This window comes from Adelges cooleyi, unplaced genomic scaffold, assembly GCF_023614345.1.
Source record: "Adelges cooleyi isolate 19-005CV unplaced genomic scaffold, UGA_ACOO_1.1 ACOO_flye_CR_arks_rails_tigmint_CR_PRNA_381, whole genome shotgun sequence".
Taxonomy (NCBI): domain Eukaryota; kingdom Metazoa; phylum Arthropoda; class Insecta; order Hemiptera; family Adelgidae; genus Adelges; species Adelges cooleyi.
In genome coordinates, this window is record NW_026096058.1 from 1,027,650 (window position 1) to 1,052,281 (window position 24,632).

The 24,632-nt window shown below is 32.0% G+C and overlaps 1 protein-coding gene across 1 annotated transcript in view; it reads left to right on the top strand.

Moving 5' to 3' along the window:
- The window catches only part of LOC126841396 (leishmanolysin-like peptidase), a 65,106-nt gene that overhangs the window by 6,389 nt on the left and 34,085 nt on the right, over positions 1 to 24,632 (top strand). Inside the window, exon 2 of the mRNA XM_050577858.1 lies at positions 14,417 to 14,517. Coding sequence (XP_050433815.1) covers positions 14,417 to 14,517 — 101 coding nt within the window. The remainder of the gene's footprint in view (positions 1 to 14,416; positions 14,518 to 24,632) is intronic.

The window sequence follows — 24,632 nt, forward strand, 5'->3', positions numbered from 1 at the left end:
ATATTGTTTGCGCCTCGTACATTGTCCTACCTGATCTGTCGTTTCCCCAAGTATTATCAACGTTTATCAGTTGACAATAATTTAAAAAAAATAGGTATATTTAAAATTTTTTTTGTTTATGTGTTTTGAAACGTTTTTAGCTTGTTTATGCTCGTCGTAAGAGATAGTTTATTATATTTCTTACCATTAAAGTAGTTGCTATAATTAATATTCTGTTTAACTGTATGCGTACGAGAAGTAATCAATATTAACCCGATTTGTATACCTACTTATTTCGTTTCTTTCTTTGGTTAGGCCTCAGTAACGTTTTTTAATTTATTCAAATAAAACCTGTTCCAGGTCTCTATACATAGTTTTAATAATAATACATTAAAAACAAAAATGTAGGTAATTTGAGTTAAAATATTAAAGCGACGTCAATTAAACGGTTTGCGAACTGCAAACATATTAAATCATAGCATTGCATAATAGATAATTATTATTGTTTTTTATATTAATTAAATATAATTCTCGAATCATTTTATTGTTTAATATATTTTATACTTGAAAATTTCAATTACTTTTTTTTAATAAAGTAAATCACACGAATCGATTAAAACGCAAGTAAAAGTATTTTTTTTTATCGTGTGTTGTTCATTTTAGCATCGACGCAAAGCTAAGAAATTAATAGTTTTCTTTAACTTTTTTTGTTGTTGTATTTGTTTTGTATACAATATACTTTCTATATGAACTATACGTGTCGGTTATTTGTCGACCTTGGTCGGTTAGACTGGTTATAAAAATTATTAAATAATTTATTTCGACTGATTATCATTATTATTTTTTCGTTTTTTATGTTTTTAATTAGTTGACTAGTCCTGCGCTGTTACTACTCTCTAACAATGATCTTGTTGCATATCGTATGGATATTTATATTTATTGTATTATAATAACAGTTTATGCGCTCTAGTCGGTTGGGCGTTGCACTCGTATTTCCGTGGTCGGTCGTGATGGCCTCGGGTAGATTTAATAAGGAACCTCCTGTGTGTGTATAAATATATATACAGTATAAACCGTTGCTAGACTATATACCCTATTAAATAACCTATCGACGACGTGTGCTAGTGAGTGTTTATGGAAAGTAAAAGCTGAACCAGTAAAAAAAAAAAAAAATCGCCACCGCGATAGCCCATAAGACTCTCGGTCTGCAAAATCCCACCACTTCTCTCTGCCGGTTGTGCAACTGCCGCAGTGCCTATATAAGTTCACAATCAATTGTCTCGTTATGAGAACCGTGCTTTAAAATGTATGTATTATTGTCGTGTGGTTCGTTGCGAGTACAAGACATCCGGTTTCGGCTAGATTGGACATCATATTTGTACTCCCTATACACATATATGGACAATGACCGTTTGTCTCACGCGATCCTTTCAACGTGTAAACGGTTATATTAATTCAATCCAAAATAAACTATGAACGGCGGCCGTGTGTGGCTTCACATAAAATATTATTAAATTTGATAAATACAAACACTGTGGTCTGAAAGAAGAAAAACGAGCCTTTGTGCATACCATATACGAGATTGTATACTACAGTTTCCTATTACGGGTTTTTATTACTGTTTATCAGTCAAACTTGTTCTAAACTTTTAGACCTTGATATTTATTTTCTAGTAAAAGAAGAATTCGGGTTTGAGGAAGTTTTGGCAATTTACGTTTTGTTTTATTTCCTCGGCTTTTTATATCATTTCTGTTTTATCATAACTATATTCCCTCGAGACTCCCCTACTATCCATATGGGGATTAAAACAAATGTCAAATACTTCGCTATGATTTTATCGATTGCATGACGGCGGTAAAATGAAAACAAGATCATTGCTTCTTAGTTTCACGTCGTGATGGTTATTGCATTGTAGCGAACTCCACAAGGTCGAAGCTGTATAGGCTGCCGAGATACACAGCCATTATTTTTTAACATCGACATTCCATTTTTCTGTTGTCGTGCCACAGTCGTGTATTGGTCTCTGCATCGATAGCCCGTGTGGGAAGATACCTATATTATAATAATAATAAAATACAATATAATATATTTTCGGTGAAAGTCTTATACCGCGATATCGTTATTTAAAAAAAAAAAACGAATGAGCGCGATGGGAAAAATCACGTGTGTTTTATGACGAAATTAATTAAAATGTATAAACGCCGCTCTGGTTGTTATTACTTGGCAAACGTCTGAACTTAACGGCACTCGATGCAGTTAAGTATTCCCGGAACGTTTTTGTTTTTGCAAAACATAATTACATAACCTTTATGTAATTATATTAAACAGGCGTACATGCGTACTTGGTTTTAGACGGTGTCCGAAATAATAACAACGACAATCTGTTGGCACTGACCCCGATTGCTTTTTGTGTTAAAATTACATACATCGATGCACCGACAATATTGTTATCCGATAACAATATTAACAATGATCGGTATCTGTGCGGCCTTCGAGTTGTGCTCACTTTAAGACGTTATAACGATACATTTCGTTTTCATGGTCTCCACAATGTGACTTTTTGACCCGTTATTCACGTCTGCGGTCTTATCCTATATAAAAACAGTACGCAAACGGAATTGTTAAAAAAAACAATCGAAATAATAATAATAATTATAATTTAACCGAAGGCTTTTGTCTGTCCGGCGCAAAGCCCCGGCAGGTGGCTACTGTAAGTTCCACCTCGAGTAGTGTGATTTATATATTATGTTTTATTGAATGAGTGTGGTTGCACTGTAACTTTGACAATGAGACCGATGTCATAAATCAGCTCATTTATCTAACAGATAAAAAAATGACCTTCCATTATGAGTGTTCAGAAATTTAAAGTTTCTTTACTTCTAACAAATAAACGAAATTTCAATTTTTATTTTTGAAACTAAAATGAGTTATGCGTTTTTTCTATTTTAAGATCCGAATTTAGTATTAGGTGTTAGAAGTATATTTCTATAGCTGCAAACACCTAAGGAGGTGTTAAAACAATTAATTTGTAGACTGTTATGTTTTTAGGAATATAACAAATTATTTAATCAAGCAAAACGTGTATGCAACATGGTGTGCTAATAAATATTATATCTATAATGAATGATGTAATTCGACATTGGACGGCAATTTTATACGTTCACTTGTATTGCAAAAAGAACTTTCATATTATATTCATATAATTTCAACTTGAAGAGGTCGCTAAAAAAAATATTTTGTTTTTTTCTAACACGCCTCACAGCAACATAATCAATAGGTTAACTTGTAAAATATTGAAATAGTTTTGGTCATTAAGCTAAGATTTCTGAATAAAAGTAAAAGTTATTGAAATTGTTTTTTCAATTGCCTAACTTTGACCCAGCTATTACCTAGCTTGCGAAGTCGAGAAGAAATTTACTAGCAATTCAATTAATTTTTATATGATCATGATTTGATTCCGTTTTGGAAGGAATTAGGTTTCACTTTTCATTTACTGTATTATGTAATACTGTGAAAATTGTATTAAAATTGATTTGCAACTCACAAAGGTAAATAAGTTTGGCGAAGCTCGTTTGCACTATGCTTTGCTTGTGTGCGTTAAGGAGAATCTTAAAACTAAATGCACAAAAAAATTAATATCGTTAAATGTTTTTCAGCGAGTAGTTACACTGGCGCCATTTATAAATAATAATAAAACTACGTGAACGGCGTTTGACACATATTATAAAAAAAACCGTCATAACTTCCAACTCGTTCCGGCCCTAAAGCATGTCAGATTTTAATACCGTAGTGTTACAGTAGGATACAATTTAAAATAAACAATTTTTTTACTATTAAAACTATTTGTTTTTATTTGTTTCACTAAACAATTATCTAACATTTTTATAAAATATAAATGTGAATATCCGTAATAAAATTCTTGTTAATGTTTTGGTTCGTATTGCAAAATTGTTTGATTAATGATTACTTAAAATAATTACTATAAATAATATACATTACAAATGCTCTTATACATGACTCAACATTTAATGTTTTCTAATATTTTTTTAAAACTTTTGGGTACTGCAGTACAGTCTGATTTTTTATATTAGGGTGTATACGAATAGGACTGATCGTCTGACTATTAAGATGTATTGCCATAGTCACCGTAAATAACAATATAATAAAAATATTTTCATTACCTGTTGACTTTTGATTGACTCACACATAGTAACTTAAAAACTGACGACGGTTAAAGTGCAATTTTTTCCTATTTTGGTTTTTCCTTATCAAAGAAAAATTCGACTACAGATTTTTGAGGAAATTGTATATGTTATAGTTCCATTTTAGATCTACCTTTGGTCTAATTTTCAGATCTAAATCTCTAAAAATTTGCTTGAAAAATTGAAATAAAGAAAAACGGTTCAGCGGTTTAGAAGATATCGTAGGTACAGATACAAATAGTGGTAGTTTGCGTTAAACAATAAAAAAGTTGTAATTATTTGACATATTTCAGTTATAAAAAACGTATTGCACTTTTGAATTTGCAATTATTCAAAAACGGTTTGTTGAGACCTGATAGTCACCATGTAGCATTAAAATAACTATAAATAGGTATTGGCTGTAATGATCAATGTCATTTTTACGTTGGCGCATTGAACATTTCCATGACATCGTTCGATGTGCGAAATTCAATTGTCTGGAACGTCAGTAAATTGGTTTCGAAGAGCACCATAAAAAAATGTATGGGCCTTAATATTCGTTTTAAAAAAACACCAAACTATTGGGACTTACTACTACCACTGTTATGTGGTGTAGTTTGTTGTTCAATAAAAAAAAAACGACATAACATGAGGAACTTATGGGAAAATATAGTATGAAAATCTTTAAACATAGCACATATATTGACACAACATTTCGCTTCGTGGGACGCTTACATGGGCAGATACCATGAAATAAATAATAATTATTTGTCGCGCTTTTACTTCAATATATAAACAGTCATTGTTATCAAATTTATATGGTCGTTGTTTTTTTGGATCGGACAAGACAATGCGCAGGTCTCATGTCTATTATAATATGTATATTATACATATTATTAATATTATTATCATTCATAAAGGTATATAATATTTAACAATAGACAAAATTGTCATGCACAAACACGCACGAGATATCCGTAGTTAATGCGCTCAACAGCTTTTGGGCTTAATTGTTTTTCAAAAAAAAAAAAAAATTTCAACACCGCTGCCGATTTACCTGCTCAAAACGTTTCCGTATTTATCGGCGCATTCAAAGTTATTATTATAATCCATAGTGTACTTAATATTATGCTATTTCATCACGGTATTGTTGATTTGTTACACTAGATTTGTTTATTATACATTTCTATCACTATATTATGTACACATTTGGGATAATAAATACTTAACACCCCCATTATAGTATAGGTCACATTCTCGGGGACCGTTACAAATTCACCCAAGGCTGGGTTTAAGAGTGTAAATAATACCACAACGGTTTAACTAATGTTATAATTTATTAGTATAATATTTATTTTATCGCGTAGAGATTTTAAAAATAATGTATAAGAGCATTACATACTCTTTGCTTTTTTTTAATTTAAGACCAACAAGTTGGAATAATTATCGTGAAACGTTAATGTTGTAAAACATAAACCGGGTTTGTAAACATTTTATAAATTTTGTTTCTAAAAATTTGAAAATGGACATAGTAGCTTTTTGATACATTTTAAAAAACAGAGATTTATAGTAGGGGATGGGCACTCAAAATCCAGATTAACAATAAAATAATAAATGTAACCATTTTTAAGTCTTGAAAAAATGTAATATTAATAAATAGTTGTCAAAATAGTTAGATAGTTGTCTATGGAGGTGTAGGACTAGGGTGGCCGACCCCATGTAGTTAGGAGTGTAAGGAGAAGATAAAGAAGAAGAAGAGACAGAGTATTGTTACAAACAATAATGAACGGAAAAATTTTAATTATTTAAAGTTTTCGAATTTTATAGACTGTTCATTCAGTTTTGAATTTTTAATCATATCTTTCAGAAAATGTTTTAAGCTTAGATGAGTTCTACAAAAGTAATTTCAAAAGAATATTAATAAAACTTTTATACGGCTAAAATACTGGTTTTTGCGAAAACTTGAATTTTTGTAAGCCTATCCATAGCTAATAATACAAAATTTAATTATTAGAAAACTCGTTAAAAAGAAGAAAAATCGCTTTCAGATGCAAGGGTTGTTGATTTCAACAATTATTCGTTCAGTTTTTTCTTTTAAATTGTTTGTTTTTATACAATAGTATCGTACAAAATGATTTAACAATATTCAACAATTCCCCCACCCACTTTTTAAAGCAATCTTTTTTGAGAATCCGGATTTTTGAAAGTCACATCACTTTAGTTAACAGCCGTGTACTTATACCATTTAGTTCACGCTGCGCTGCCGTTTTCTAGTAGTTGACTCTAGATATTTGTATAATTATGTTTGTAACAATTAGGTGAAAACGTACAAGCATTGTACGCTATGGGCGATTTTTATCATTAATGCCAATTGTAGAGATCAATGCAGTGTTCTAATAGGGTGTCACTTATTAGCCGGTGTAAATACTAAATAGTGCTATTGAAATTGCGGTTTGCATTTATTTTATTGCTGTTTAGAATAGTTGTGACGATTCTCCATCGGTGCATGTCCATAGAAGAAACTCACGGGGTGGTTTACGAGCAGGACCTAGTGAATAAAATCAAGATCTTAGGTCTGGTTTACCCTTTGTACAGATGACACCCACAAGATCGGTGTGGTGAAAATAACGTTTAAAATAATGATAAGTGCTACCGTGTTGATTAGACGTCTTTTTTATAGCACTATCGTTAATAATTGTCGTGCTTTCTTTCTAGAATTACAAGACCGTGATTTGTAAACGCCATTGTTCATTTTAAAATGCATCTCTCAAATCCATTACCCAAACATAACGTAACGTCGTACATTGTTTTTTTCCATGGAATAACAGATTTGTTATTTCCGGATGTGCATTGTTCTTGGCGACCAGGACCAATTCCCGTATTCTTAAAGAAGTACCGAATAACACTACATCATTTTTTGTTCTGTCTGCGACTTACACCATTGTTTTTTAAGTTATAATGTAACCTATATAATATGTGTATGTAAAAAATATGTCTTGTTCGTAATTTGTGATATAATCTTTCTGAATTCAATGTCTATAGCATATAATTGTTGCTATAGTTTTAGTTACATCCGAATAGACTTCATAGTAATGGTTCGTTAATCGTGCAGACGCTCGTAATTAATATTCAGTGTAATAGTTTATTATGTAATTTATTATGATACGGTCTTGATATTTGTGTTGTTAATTTTCATGTATCATATGGAGGGAATTTAGTAAAGATGATTTGGGAATAAAATAAATAGAAATTCTATGGACGACAACGAGTTTGGTAATGAAAAGTGTGTGCACGTCATACACGTATAACGAATTCTTAACAATGCATTTTCTGGACAACAAAAGCACCGAATAAACGAACGTGGATTCTTGAAAAAGTGATACCACAAGTATTCGTGTATGCACGGGGCAGTCATGGTAATCATATTGAAATGTATCTAGGTTATTATTATTTTTTTTTATAATGCCTCCGCTGCTTCGGAGAGAAACTTATTCATTATTTTATTTCATCATTCCTGGACGCTTTACTTTTTGACACAATAAGCACAAATGTTTATCTTATATTTTCAAGTCATGTATAGAACTTTTTTAATTTAACTATAGACGTTAGCTATAATATAATATAAACAGCATATACTCTTATAATACCAATTACCAGAGACACCGAACTTTGCTCGGTTAAAAAACTGAAAATTTATTTTTCATATGTGTTGTATTTATTTCAAGCCTATGTACAAAAAATACTATATGTATTTGAAAATTAATTTCCACACGGATAGTTAGCGCTGTATAAAATTGCAAATATATGTAAATGTAATTATTGCTCGCATTATATTATAAGAATTATCTAATAAAAAATGATTTATTAGTAAAAAAAGTTCTGCGTTGGACGTTTTATTCTATTTGGCCTATTGTAAAAAATACAATTTTCTTTGTTGTCTATAAATTGGATTTCTTTGTAGACTGTAGTTGTTATTATTATAAATTATTTTAGCGTTAAAGCAAAAATGTTTTGATTTTTACTTTACGTTTACAGCACGAGTTGGTCCTAAATTTCATTTCAACGCATTTATGCTAAAAGTAATCGCCTCTCTCTTGTGTGCGCCACTTGCTTTAGGTTGGCATCTAGCCTACAATCCAGCTCACCAAATCGAATAAACTACCTGAGCTCCAATTTATAAGGAATATTATGCAGACGTTAAACATAAAAAATAGTCTATCTTTACTGAAAGTTCATGAATATCAAGCTGTGTATGGTTAATCTCATACTTGTATGCTTTATAGCGCTAATTATTTATGAATTGTTAGATAAAAAAATATTATTGATTTGTTTCTCAAAGAAAATTTCATGTGACGAGTGTTTTTTTACAAACTATAGAATATAACATCATTACTCGGACGTGCTATTTGACCAAAAGATTGATGGAACATTTTTCGCCAGACTTGCACGATGGACAAAGATAATAACGTTCGTAACGCTGAGTAGTTACATTGTAAAACTTCTACTACGGCACACAGTGACTATTAATGTAGGTACAGCAAACAGAGCATTCGCTTGTTTTTATAGGTTTCGTTAGACTCTCATTAATTTTATGGGCTAGTGTTATAATATCCCAGAGACTATAATAATACAAAAACTCGTTCAAAATACGCTTGGTCATTCCTTGGGAGTTTGTTATTTTTGAGAACTTGACACTTAACACTACAACGTGGCAGTGGATCGAAGACCATGCACTTTTGCCATCTGTTTTGCAAAATGTGTTCAAGAGAAATTTCATCAGTTTGCTTAATTTTACTCTTGTTATCCGCGTTATGTTTACAACGCGAAGAGTGGATTTCTTGTAATAAAAAATAACAATTGGTTAGTGTATTTATTTAAAAAAAAGTATATCGTTGATAATGACTTAGTAAAAAGTAAAAAACTCTTATGAGGATCCAGATAAAAAAAAACATTTGTCTGATAAATATCTGGACCTGAGTTTAACTCAAATAATTTTAATTTATCATCAAAACTATAGTGCATATTTGTTGTAATGAAGAATCTTTATTGGTAGTTACTATTTTTAACAGACTGCCAGGGCTACTTCCTAGGAAAACGTTTTTTCTAAAACCACTTGTACTAAAACAATAGTTTGGTAACCGTTTTAAAGATGGCAATTAATAAAACAATAAAAAATACCTACATAGAAACGGAGTTAATAAAATAGTTTATTTTTCAACCGATAAAAAGTTTAAAGAAGTACTGTTGACAAATGTAATGGAAAAACTTAAAAATTACCTTTCTGTAAAATTTTAATTTTTGTATAAACAATATATTTTAATTAAGACATTGAAATCACATTACAATAAACACGATTTGTATTGTCTATACATTTGAAATGAAAAGTTATTATCTTCACAGTTTCGCATCGAATCGTTTTTTTTAAAGTGCTCTTATCACTTTCCCAAATACATTTGTGACCTTTCCGTCCCCACACCATGCCTCGCCCACCTTTGCAGACTTTTTTTATTCGTAGTTGTTAATATTTTTTACACGACTTATATTAGAACACCAGCTGAATTCGTAAATGCACATCACGATATCGAATATTATTTTCGGCCGTCTCGTGGGAGTGTCTGCGCAATATTTGTCGTGTACCTTATAATTTCTCAATGAAATAGACGGTTTCCGTTACGTCTGGTACGAGTAGCCGCTGACCATACCTTAAAGGAAAGAATTATTAAAGAAACGAACAATAATATTCGTGTCTTGGCGACGGCCTACGGTCTTGCAACACAGCCAGGTCGATCCGTACGTGATGAATCTCCGCGTAACGGGTTTTAATGTACTAACTACAAACGACCGGTGACGCAATTATTGTCATTAGGCACAAACACTCCAGAGCAGTCACAAATCGACCTTCAAATCGGATGGTCGCACTGACAAAAAAATAACAATAAAAACTTATGTTTTTGTCGCGAATTTGATTGTGCTTTTTAGTACAATTAATTACACAATAGAAAAATGTGTAGCTTGTAAGTCAACCATTTAGGTTCGAAACCTTCGAGGGCCTACAAACATATATTTTTTTGAAAAAAGTATGAAAATACCTTAACATTTTCCAAAAATATAAAAAAAATGTCCAATATTGCCCCAAACAAATCTTTACAAATGCGATTAGTACTAGCATCGATTAAACACGAGGGTATATTAATTAACCTATGGTAGCAGCCTTATGTTATTGAATCGTGTTTCTATGCATTTTTTTCTTTGTAACATGTTATATTTATTTACAAAATAAATATGTTATTAAAAAGTTGATAATTCCCCCAAAAACATAAAACTTTTATCAATTGTTAATTTTTTTGTTACATAATTCAAATATCTGTTTTGGCGTGCATGTTTAAATTTAATAGAAAACATTCAAATGCATAAGTCCGGGATCTAGTTGTCACTACAACATGTGTAATGCTGTTTTTAACCCGGACGGAGGGGAATTAAGAACCTAAACTAAAGCCATAATAAGTATACGGAAACAATGTTTTATTATAAATTTTGAAGTTGTGTATTCATAACTTATAAAACAATTCACTACATGGCCCAAGGGTGGGATCATCACCGCCCCTAATCGGTCTTGAACGTGTTCCATCGAAAATGTACTTTTCATTTGATATAAAAAAAAATTGTTTTTATCAATTTATCAGTTTTACTAATTTTTTTTTTTAAATGTACGAGTAAAATTAATTTTTTCACCTAGGCTCAGACCCGGTCGTCCTATACTGATTGAATACCATAAATAAAACACCCTATTATACATATTATGTCGTTTTATACTTTCTCGGGGTTTATGAAAGTGTCGGTATAGTTATTTAACCGACTTAACCCCGAACGACTTTAACAGCGTCGGTAAAGCGATTTTTATCTTCCATCGAATGTATGTACAACATAATATTATACCGTATGTATCATACTATGTTATGGGCCGTGTAGTGTCGTGTAAATTCGTCGGGTAACAGGTGCGTTGGGGTCAGTAATTATGTTTGATCCAGACCTATTTTATCGGTTGGAAAGTGCTCGTCGTCTGCCATTTATGATATCCTGACTTCGTAAAAGGTCGAACAATACGTAATTTTTATGTACGAAAATGGTAGTTCATAAATTGTTCAATTAGGAATAGCACTATTCGGGTAGGCGTTTTTTACTACTTCTGGTAATAGCTGGTACTCATTATTATTTATAGGCTATTTTATATTTTTAACGCTAAAAATTCTATGCTCACATCGTGTATTTCTCCCATAATAGTCCCGTATTTTTTTTTTATCGCGCAGCATCAAAATACTTAGGCCGTCATTATCTTTTTCGAGTTGAATAGAAACCTAGCTATTTGTTCTTCATGCTATTTTAAAAATACATTTTACATCGTTATGCGCCCAGTCGAAGTTTTGAGATGAAATAGGACAACATTTATGTTCTTTCAAGTCATTTCCTGTTCTTATTAATTTCCCGTGTGCTACTGATAGTGAAGACTGGTCGTGCACTCAAACAATAATGTACGTCCGTCGCGACAGATTGAAAAAAAAAAACACTTCAGAGTAAAGTAACGCTGTGCACTGTCATTTGTTTTCCAATGTGGAAAAGTACCGCGATTTTGCTACGAAAAGTTTCTGAGTAATGTGTTTTTTATAAGCCAATAAAGTTTTCACGATTATTTCCAATGGGAGTCAATCTGATTTAATTTGTAGTTTTGTTTTAAATCGGTATAAATATCAATAATAGCATAAACATGTTTTATTTAGACATGGCCTGTGTGTGTATTTCTTCATAATAAACACTACTTAAACATAGTATGTGTCCAGTTTATACAAATTTCAATATATCAGCAGGGAATCGAAATTTGACCCGTTTTTCTAATGAAGCCATAGGTTTATGTAATATTAAAATAAAACTATACGTTAAAATTTGAACGTATTCGCGAAAACAAAAAAATTAACTTTATATTTAGAATAAGTTTTTAAAATTGTTTGCACAGTTTTTAATTAAGTTTGTTAGATAAGATGGATTATAATATCCAACTAGCAACTATGTTTAATGGTAATTTTATAACCGAGTTTGATTTTTCATAATCTCTGTATACTTCTCGGCTTAGGACTATTATTTTGTTTAACTTTCCCCGTACGGCCGTATCACTCACACCGTAGCTTAAAAAAAACCGTGGGAGACTGGTCAATATTTAGCCTTTCGCCGACCTTAGAACTTTCCGGCTGTCTATTAACGTTTGGTGTTATTTAAAAAATATTGCATGTCTAATAGGCGATATGGGTGTTGTAATTGGATAATCGAGATTAGGGAAAAATATAATTTTTATAATGAAAGTGTGAGCTATTGCGGATTGACGGTCACTGGGGAAAACCCGAAACGCACGAAATCCGATTACACGCACATTTGCATTTCACATCACATTTATATTATATTGGTATAATTAACCGACATATTGGCTTCATGTAATGAAAACTGCGGCAATATGTATTTTTTTATATAAAATGAATAGGTGCTTAGAAAGATTTCATAAACAAGTGAAATATTAACTGATTAAAAAAAAAACTTCCTTGCTCATGTCGCGCAAACGAAAGTGAAATATTGGTCATTGAAAAAAAAATGGTTCTTAAGCGAATCCGACTACTATATTATAGTAATATGGCGAAATTGACTGTGGACGGTGTACGGACGAGAAAATTAATTAGCTTTGTTTTTTTTAATCGTTAATAACTTAAAAACTCGACGCAGACCAGTGTTCGTCAAACTGCTGTGATTTTTATTTCCTGATTTGTTTTTTTTTTGTCCTCTAGAACAGTTATTATTTTATTTTAGCATTGACTACTATCTTATCGTTCGCTTTTGAATTTCGATGCGTTAAAAAACAGTTTTTGATACCGGAAATCCTAACTTTTTTTTTCGAAAGTTGTGCGTTAACCATGGCTGTATAGTGGAAATCGAATGTGTCAGATTCAGTTATACCTAATATTCAGCTGAATATATTTTAATAAAACTATATGAGTCCTTTTTTTTATTTTTATTTCCTCGCCAGGCTTGTGATCAATCTACCTTGACAACGTTTTTAAGCGATTCCGGTTTAGAACAAATGGGTATGAAAAAATCGAAAAATGATCCGGCCGGGTAACAATTTTTTTTCGCTCGTTTTCATTACGGAGTCATTATACAACGGTATTGTTCTTTTGTATTCTGAGCCGTTGCGTAATACATCAATATTCTCATCCCTCATAATAGGAAAAACGGGTTACGCCATTCGGCGAGTTTTCATAAAAATATAACCAGAATTAATTGTCACGTGTGTGTGCAGGTGTGAATAATGTTAAAATCATATAATTTTGCACGGCCGACGTGTTCGCATATAAAGTTAACGGAATCGACTGTTTTGGAAAATATTTTCGTGGTTCTCCGGAGGAAATGACATTTTCATTAAAAAGAATTTGAACAGATTTTCATACAAATAATTTCATTATTCATCATCGTTATCATCGGCTATTGTGTATTTTTTCGATTTCATTTTAACTTGGTGGCGTTGAACGCGGCCATGAATTCTACGACAATGAGAATACACGTGTATATACATAAAATAGTGCACTTTGAAGACATCTTATTTCCCGAATCGAAGTGCGCGTAGGACCCGCTGCATCATAGTCGTCCATCGAGCCAATACCGGTTACCTCGGTTCCGGTTTTGGAAAAAATACAGAATGCCAAGTTTTTCTACAATTGATAAGAATAAATATTATGGCCTTGCTCCTATCTCAAAATTAGAAGAAAAAATTTTCCAGGGAATCGTAGCATCCTCTTTAGAGGAAACGAAAAGTGTAACTTTTTCCTTAGTAAAATCCAATCAATCATTTTAACAGATTACTTTTACCTTTTTACCCGCACAACTAATCAAAATCTTAAGACATTTTTTTCACACCCTTAACTTCAGACACACATTGCCAATTAACAAAACGGCGAGAAGCGTGTAGTGATTGTGTATGTTATTACTGCGTTGACTAAACGAACTTGGTGTTTGCCGTGACGCAACTTAAATCCGTTTCGGCTATTGTACGTGCATTACGATATGTATTTAACGAATTCACGATATGCACCTTCGTTTCGTGTATGTTGTGCATGCATGGCAGTCGTTCGGCGTTACACATAATACATCACAATTTAGAATCGTGTTGTAAAATATGTTTTATTCTTAACAGATTATTAAATTTGTCTTTATTTTTGCAGGTCATCCACGGAGTGCACATCGAACCGGCGCACATAATGAGAAAGAGAAGCGTCAATCAGCCTCTCCGCATTCTTCTCTACTACGACGAGAGCGTGTACAGGTGTGTGTTTATATTATATTATGACAATCGTGTAACAATAATAAAGTAACTAGTTATTAAAGTCATCCTTCGACGGGTCAAAAATCGTTGCATGTATTATCGCACGCCAGTCACAAATGAGAGCGTTTTTTAAAATTTATAATTCCGCTTTAGGTTATGTCTGTTTGTTGTTATTACGCTGTCACACGCTCCTGAAGAGGCAATCACAACGATTTCTCAACTAGTATACAGAGACGGATTACCCACACGCCACACGGTTGCTATATTATAATATTAATATTGCGCCGGTCGTGACGTTTGTTTATTTAATTGACTATACCTGATTGTATGTATTTGCATGACGACCGCCGAGTCGCTATCGTGACACACCGCCCGGGCTTTACCGCCGACTATCCATCATAATACATTATTTTATTTGGACAGCCGGAACGATTTTATCAGCCCGGCGCGGCGTGATCGGATTTGTCAGTGAATGAAAACAAATTAATTGCACAAGGATATCCTCAAGAAATGTTCAAATGTCATCTGCGGCTACCCGTCGTGGCGGACGGTGTAATTTTTGTAAATCTAATGGAAGATCATAGTTGATTAAACTTTGACACGATAATATTGTAATTCCTCACGGCGAGTTCCCGTAAAACTGAATAGCGGATCTTCGTATGTTGCATAGTTGATGAATTACTGTGTAATAAAGAAATTAATATTTAAAATACCTAAGCGTAAAAACTTTTATGGTTAAGTGTTTTATACATCAATTTCTTTATTATTTAATATAACTATAAGTTGCTAAGTTTTTTCTAAATGAATTACTGTGTTACCCTCAGGCTTTATTTGTAAAATCCTAACCCTGGCTCGCATTGGCTTAAGTATAGTGAAGGGTAGCCCCGTGTTCAGACCATATGAAAATTCTTAAAGCTCCCTCTGAAATTCGGTAAAAATGCATAACGTTGCTTGGAGGCTATGGCTAAGTGCTCAAATTTTTTTAGAGTGAATGATTTGAACTTCTCTAACTCCCTTACTTCTAGTTGCGCCGATATCTCGGGTAGTAGGGCTTGTGGTTTTTAATTATAGTATTCTGTTTTTTATTTTCGACGTTAATTTATTGAAACAAGCAAGCGTTGTCGGTATTAATTTCGAAAACTATAGTTTAAGTACAGTTCTGTTGTTCACATTTAACGACGTCGATTGGAAACCAACGGAAAATATTCCACGCTATAACAGAGCAAACATGTTTGTCTGGGTTTATTGTTGGGAATTGTCTGTTCACGTTAGCTCTGGGAAACGGAAGACGATTATCGGGAGTATTGACCGGAGATGGTAGAAGGGGATTGTGCGCGTGCAAATCAAGAGATATTGCATACATTTTAGCTACATATTATCATGTTATTTAAAGTTGTGTTATACAAGTACGCTGTGCTTAGTAATCTAATATTTTATCCACTTACCTGTCGTTCGTCTGTTGTCTAATATTTCAATGATCTAATTTCGGTTAATCATAATTTAACGTCGTGATGTCGTAAGCGGTATCGCACGGACAAATTAATTTTAAATAATCATAATTTTTCGGTCACGTGTGATGCTATTGCGTGTGTAGTTTCGCTTTTGTTATTATTATAATTTTTTTTTCTCTAAAAAGAGCGCGTTGCAGCAATACATTGAGATGATTTTTGTGAACATTGTCCTCCTTCAATCATTTGTGCGGCGCATAATAATATGCAACGTTCTATTATAGAGTGTCAGTTTTACAGTGTCACCGAAGTATATACCTACCATGTTAAACGCAATCAATTTACGGTATATAACATAACGTCGTTGGAACCGTGATGAAAAGTGTACCTCGATAATGATAATAATATTATAAATCTATTCACTATGCAGTGGTCTATACCGGGTGATTCTTTTAACGCTCTACAAAAGTTTTCTTTCGAAATAATTTATATTTTGTAATTCTTCTTTTTTATTTATGCTGTTACAATATTCAAACTTTTATCTTTTTTAGTATTTTCTAGGACTTTTGAAACTTAAATGTATGTATACATTTTAATAACTTTTAAAATTAAGAATAATTCTCTGAACAATTTGACTGGTCGATAACCAGTTTTGAATAAATATTTTTAAAGTTATTAAAGTTTAAATTTTAGGAATGGTGGAGAGTAGAGATATTTTTATCCGCACGCATTACCCAACCGCACTCCACCTCCCGTCCTTAATTTTAAACTTAAATAACCTTAAAAATATTTATTCAAAAGTTGATCAGTCAACATTTTCAGTAGATTATTCATAATTTATAAATTCAGTTAAATATATATATGTTATCATTTAGGTTACAAAAGTTGATAAAGCTTTAGCAAATACTAAAAAAGATAAAAATTTTAATATCGTCTATTATTTTACTAAGACATAAATAAAATTGCAATTATTTTAGGAGTAAACTAATGTAGGGCGTTCTAATAATCACCCGGTATGACGTTCTGAAAAACAGTCTAGAATGATAATGTTATAGAGTAATGGTTTTTTTCTAAGAGCAACGAGGAGATGAGCAGGGTTCGTTGGGAGATCATGAACACACTAGGAAGACTCACGGTGACCACCTTTTCTCTTCTTACGAAACGTTTCGATTGAACTCGAATACCGAGTAAACGGTTTGTAAAAATTATGTTCCAAAGGAATTTCGGTAGTATATTCTCGTGCGTTGGTTTCTCTTGTTGTTTTACCACAAGTCTTCAAAAAACGATTATACATCCAAAATCAATTATTTTGAGTAACGCGAGTCGAGTTTTTGTTTTTTTTTTTGGTAAACACAATCCAGTACACGTTTGACACGTGTCCAAACAATATACTTTACAACTTTTCAATAACAACAACACCAGTTATAATTTTAGGGATTGACGTGTTCCAGTAGGAAATGACACGTTAGAATTAGGCACAAAGGGGGTGCGAATTTCAACCGATGCCAGCACGTTGTAGGTAACGTACCTAAATCATAATGTTCCAACAGTTACGGAGAAATCAATCGACGTGCATAGAAATACAACAGCCCATACTCTATCAAGCCAATACGATTTATAATTTGTTATTTTTCACAACTCTAAGGATCACTTAACACGCGGAAGTCAGGCGATTTGTGCGGTTTGTTTGAATAAAATGTTTATTATAATAATAATAGAACAGGTTGCATTATTATTATTATAGAACCGAGCCGACAAAAATCTAAACATAAATCGTTGGTATTATGTTATAACTGTTATACACATTAATAGGCTGGTCATGTGATGGTTATAGTTTGTTGTAAATAAACATATATTTTTTTTGTGTGCTGATGCGTGTAAATTCTCTGGCAAAAAATTGTTTAGTAGAATTATTCACAACTGTTGCGTGCCGACAGTGGTTGTTAATTTTAATTTCTTTTCTTCCTGCAAACTAAATCTGCAATTTTAATCGACAGAGCATTTCATGTCCCTTCTCACAGCAGCATTGCGCACTACAGTAAATGACTTAATATTTATATTTTTCCACACTCACCATTAGGATCTGCGTTAGGTGGCTAGGTTTTTTTATTAATTAGGTACTATAATAGTGTACATAATTAACGAACACTTTCCGAAAAACTTATGGTTTATCTCAGTGGCGAATCAAAGTGGGAGGTACAGGGAATTGATGAAATGCATTACGGTGGTTACTGACCGTTAAATTTAGTTTTGCTTAGTCGTGGCACGAACTTCGGCTTTGAAGTTGCCTTCTCGACATCACTAGAATAGTCGCATACGGGATGTATTCGATTAATACTAGCATTAATATACTTGCTGTGTTTATTTGTGAATAGCAAAGGTATGCTTTGCACGTATCTACTATGTATTGATCCTTCTCAACCTCGGGTTTAGATTCGGGTTCTTTACCGTTACTGTTATGTGGATATACCTAAAACAATTAAGAGTCAAGAACTGAACGCTATTACTAACGTTTCCATATGTCAACGATGTAAACCCAATAACGGTTACATATAGCCAACCTGTTTAATAACAATTATGAAAAACGTCGACAATTATTGGGAGCGTGTCAAAAGTTCGAACCTATAGTTAATGTCTGTTCGAAAGGTTAAAGCCTACATGGACATTTTTTTATTTAAATAACACTAATAAACGGTTTTTTGAAATACATTTTTAATTACTGTATAAATAACATTTTCATAAAAAACAATTTCATCATCATCAGTGCTCTGTAAAATAGTGTTCTGTGTTTAATTTAACATAAAATCCTGTAGTGTAAAAAATCGAAAATATTTAATTGATTTTTTTTAGTTAATCGATTTGTGATGAAGTGCACAAAGTCTTATAAATTCTTAACGTATTGGACTTTTTAGCATTTTTTTAACATAATAAAAGAAATCTATTATTAAATATGAAAAATGGATTTATAATAAATTTATAAATCTAAAGATATTCTTCCTGGAAAGTCGGTGTTTTCGACTTAAAACCTTTATAAACACTCAAGTTTATTTATGCATTAATGAGTTAATTTTTTTTCGAGTTTTCCCTCGTAAAATAAAAAGGGATTTATAAAAAAGTTGGTATTTCGTTGGTTCATATACTAGATCTAATTCTACAGTCAAATATATTTTACACCTTACGTTCAAAAACTACGGCTACAAAAAAAATGATTTATCCCTTCTCTAGGAAAACGGGTGTTTCTTGGTTTTTCACTCTATATTGATACTCAATTGTTATACCTAAATAGAATATTTCTCACAAGTCTGTAATGTATATATTTATATTTTTTTTTTAAAGTTTAATGTGCCGTAATTTAAAATCGAAAAAAGTGTAAATATGTATACATTTATTTTTATTTGTTTTCGATTTTAAAGAGAAAGACCAGTTATTAAGTGCGATATAATGTGAACACTACTTGTCACACACTGCTACATTATCGCAACCAATACTTAGCCCGGATTTTGTTTGTACACTTTCTATTCGAACAAAGTGATTTCGAACTTATGACCCCTTGTCATAATAATTATATATTTTTCGGCGCGTTGTTCTGCGACATTCTTTTGTGTTGAGCATCAAATTAGATATTGTCGCTCTACAACATAACCGTGGTGTACTAAAAGCAGATGTACATAAAAAATAATCCTCCCTGGCCGTTGTAAATTGATTTCAACTACAATAAACGGGCGCGCGTATATTGTACATAAAACGTTTTAATTTAGAAGCGGAAACTTGTATTTGTTTTACGGTTTATCTATGGTAAAATATGTTACACCTAGTCTTAAGTCGTGATTATCATCTGAACATAAGGCCGAGAATATTCGAACAACCGACATGGATTTAACTTACAATTAAGATTATCGCGTGGATAAAACAAAACTAATCGTATATTTTCTTAGCTGTTATACAATACCATGTTGCAACTGTTCTGATCTTACTTATTGATAAGGATAGGAATACGTAGCAATTAAAAATGCTTAAATATGCGCTGTAATGAATAATATATCTTTGAAATTTTATACTAGCTACAAAAAACTTTATAACTAGTTTTGCAGCGATTCTAATTTCTTGTACTCAACATTTGTTTTAAATATGAGTCTGACAAATTTAGTTTTCTCACAGTATGCGTAACTAAGTATATAATTATCAAATTTGACAAAAAGTAATTTTTGAAAAATCGGTGACTTATGTCGTTTTTGAAATGACCAATTCAACTAAAGACGATAATCCATTTGTAGGGGAGAAATAACAACAAAATACAGCCCCTGGGCCTATGTGCTTATAAAAAAAAAAATGTAAATTCTTAACTTAAGGGGAGGGGGGGGGTTTCTAATACATATTAATATTTTTTCTATTCTCGGTGACAGTAACTGGAGTTTGTAAATATGGTCGTATCTTTTTTTTTTTTTTTATAAGCGGAAATAACTAGTTTTACAACTTACAAGCTCGATCCTCGAAAGCGCTAATTGATCACGTTTAACGCGTTAAATGATCATTTATAATATGTCCTAACCGGGTGTGCTTTATCTGTATAATAAGCGTCCACCGTGTCTGCCCTTCTCGTATGTTCAGCGTGATCTAATTTGAATTCTTATGTCTCTAAGAAAAAAAAAAAGAACACGAATATCGCAAAAGGGTGAAGCCAAAACGGTCACGACCGACGACCACATAAACGCTACACGCAATTCGACCGCATCCAAACGATGTAAACGACATTAATTCTTGTTGGAAAAGGTTCGTTTCATACCCTTCAGATGCTTTCACCGAACGGCCATTGTTTTCCTCGATATCCTCTGCCTATAATATGACTTAAGACGACGACCGTGGCACATTTGTTCTTGTTATCTATTATGTAGCGACGATGGCGGGCGGTATTTGCGAAACAGAACGTGCGCGCTTTATATGTTTTCTTTCTATTCAACCGCAAATAATTGTGTGAGGTCTTTTGAATAAAAAAATCAAATCGTTCAACAAACGTAACAACTCGGTATTATCTTAGCTGCTTAGATACCGACTGAAATTAAAAATCAATTTTTAAATTAACAGGTACGAATGTGTATGTAAATTTATTCAGTCGCGATTGAACCCCACTTAATTACAATTACCTAGTGTCGTGGAGTGCAATTGAAACTTAAGAGTTTAAACGAATTGTTCTCTTAACTCCGTTTTCCGGGTACTGCGATGTATACAAATTGATCTGAACAAGTTAATTCAAACTCTGTATAGAATTGCTGTGTAGAATATTTTAAAGTAGTGCTCACACAAAATGTTTTTTCCTCGTCAAACCTTTTTAAATAAAATAATGGAAATTATTTAATTATTATCGAGTTTTTACTTAAAACTTTCGACGTTTTGTTCACCTTCCACGTATCTTAAAATCCTTTGTTCGCGTAGGTACTGCTTACATGATATGAATTATTAAGTTTAATATTATTTATTAACTTTTTAGATGTTGTGTTTAAGTTACTTAAAAAAAAATATCTCGAGAAAAATTAATAAAATAACGATTTTTTTAAAAATAATATTCTTTGAAAAAATTTAAAGTTACATTTTTTTTTTTTTTAGAAAACCCCAAAATATCAACTAAAACTATTTTAAACATGTTCATTGTATATTTCTATATAATTATTTTTATATTTTATAATAACATCTACAATTATTTTGCATCGAAGTTAGTTTTATAATAATTCAGTCAGAGTAGATTATATAATAAATCTTGAAGAACTGTGACCTCCTCGTTCTCACTATGCCCTTGCCCCACTGTGCTGCCTTCTTTTTTATTATATTTTGTCACAATATATTTCATTATCGTGTCATTGATTTATATAAAACATCTTCTGTTTGGAAAGGTATTGTTACTTTGTTCGGTACGAGATCATTGATTAATTGTATAATGTCTGTGGGTTAAATGATCGAAATCGTCGATCATATCTGTGGGACACGTTTAACTCGAATACCGTCTAGAGAACTGATACAATGCCTTCATCTCGGCAGTGCAGTTTTTCTGTCTATTGTAATCTGGTTTTACGTCATTGCAGCTATGTGTTAATGCGGTTTACGTTACTTTTACGTTTATTGTGTTTGTAAATTGTAAAAATAAAATATATTATGTGTATTAATATTATTATCGTGGACCACTATATGCAATAATGGCCAAATAAGGGTAAACAACGGTAGTGTTTTTTTCCTGTATATTATTGACTTTCTCCGTGTATTATTATCATCGGTCGTCACTACTCACTGCAGTTCTGGCCACGTGGGCAATCGAGTGTACAATTTAGTATGTACCTCCCACGATCCATTGTCTATTGTAATCCGTTAATGTAAAAAATAATAATACCGGAAAAGTTTTAATTAGTTGTTCAGCAAAAATAAACTATACGCGTCTTATCGAACGTTCGCGCGATTAAGAAATGGTTGCTTATACCTAAAATTCACTCCATTGTAATATTATTTTGTTTTATTGCTAAACAATTTAAACTTTTATTGTGTTTTATTTACATGGACGCCACGAGTCTTGTAACAACATAAGTACATAAAATGTAGAAATAGTAGGAATTCGCTAGGTAGGGTAAGATACTTTTTATTTGTTTATTTTTCAATAAACCCATCTAAGAAAATATGTCGTTCATCCAGATCTTATCTTACTTTACTTGTATTGAGAGCTCTACTATCAATAGTTCTACTGAGGTATTTGAATACAAAACTCCCCAATCCTCAAAATTATACTGTTTGGTCGATTAATTTAATATTGTATATAATTGATTATGTATACTATTATTACTTTTCGCGGGCTTGGAGATCTTAAAGGTTTTTTTTATCAAATTAATTTTTTCGTCATTTAGGCTATACATTTTACCGTGCTTTTTTAATACGTTAAGAATTGAAACAATTTTATGGAATTATGTTAGGTTTGAATTAGCATGTATAACTGTACAAAATATGAATATTTTTTCTGAACCCAAGTTCCGCGACTTAAATGTTTACTTGACATGTGTATGGAACAAAAAAAAAAAAATAAAACACCCGTCGAGTTTTCGGTTAGTGGAATAATAATAATTTTTTTGTTTACATTTTTTTTCCTGGGGTTTTCGTGCATTTATATGGCATTAATAAACGTAATATTGTAATGTTTTTTTCATGAAAATCGTGCAAAAAACAAAATAGCTCATTTATTTGATTTAATTATTATAGCAATATACAATTATGTTGAAACCCTGTGACAGTCGAGTAGCTCTCCGTATTTGCGCGTAAGCGTCATTATAATATCACTTTTGTTTTCAAACTGAGTTACACATATTCGTTATGGTAATAGGATAAAGTAATTAAAAAAAAGACTGGTACAAAGCACGGAAAACATTTAAAAAAAGGTAGAATGAAAAAAAAACAATTTAGTTTCCCTACGACGTGATTAATTTATATTTACTTTTTAAATTGTTTAAGTTACGTAAATCGTCTAATGTAATATTTTTTTTAGCTAGAAAAGGGCAAATTATATAATTTAAACATTTTAATTAATTTTATTTTTATTTGCACTTGACAGGTATGTTAATTAAGCGATAATTATCGATAATCTATACTAGTATTATTATTTAATATATATATATATATATATTTACAAGATTGAATGTTGTATAAATGTTATTATTCAATCATTTTATGTACAAACGCTTTGTTCTTAATTGTTTTTTATCTGTTCCACGACACGTATCGCGGTTTTCAGATTTCATTAACGGTTGTTCACTTTTATTTACAAGCATACTGTTAAGATGTTCACTTGTGGCCGCTTTTCCATCGAACAATATATGATAATACGGTAGTCGGTACTTACAACATAAACACCGTCTATTTATATACCTATAAGTAATGTGTTTAACAAATTACACGTGGCGTGGTGGAATTATGGTTTAAACTTTTCTACGTGGGGGACATGCAGTAATAGGAAACGAAGTTAGGTCGGAAAGAAGAAAACATTGTTAAGCCAAATGGCACGTCTCGGTTTTGTGTGTGTGTGAGCCGCGGCCAAACCAGTCAGACTCAAAATTGATCACATCGTAACGCACACATTAAAAGAACGAGTTTTTTTTTATAGTCTCTTGTATATAGACATTGTACACTTTATTATACTATTATTATATTCACCTACTATCTCCACGTCCGTCTTTCTCAGACACCATTAGCCAAGTGACCTTTTGCCAGCGGTTCTTTTGAGTTTTGACCGGTGAATTAAAATCAAATCTTTGCACCCCTCCCACGGCGCAGTCGTATCTACAGTGCCGAGAGATGTTATTATTATAATATTATAATATATATTATTATATTTGCTATACGCGACCGTCGACAATGCGATTCTAACGAACCCGGACGACTATTGATAAAAAAAGAACAGTTTCATTCTTTAACATATACATAATATGGAGGCTGTTAGTTATATAGAGATAGATTTCGTTTTGTCGATTAGCCGACTTGTGCGTCTGGTGGTTGAAAGCGGATATATATGTGTAAAAAAAAAAAGAGTTATAAGGGTTAGCCGTCAAGTCAGTCGGCAAATGTATAATACATTACTTACTATAGGTATTATACCTACTATAATAGCAACGAATCCAATTAATCGCGTTGCTTTTGTCGGCG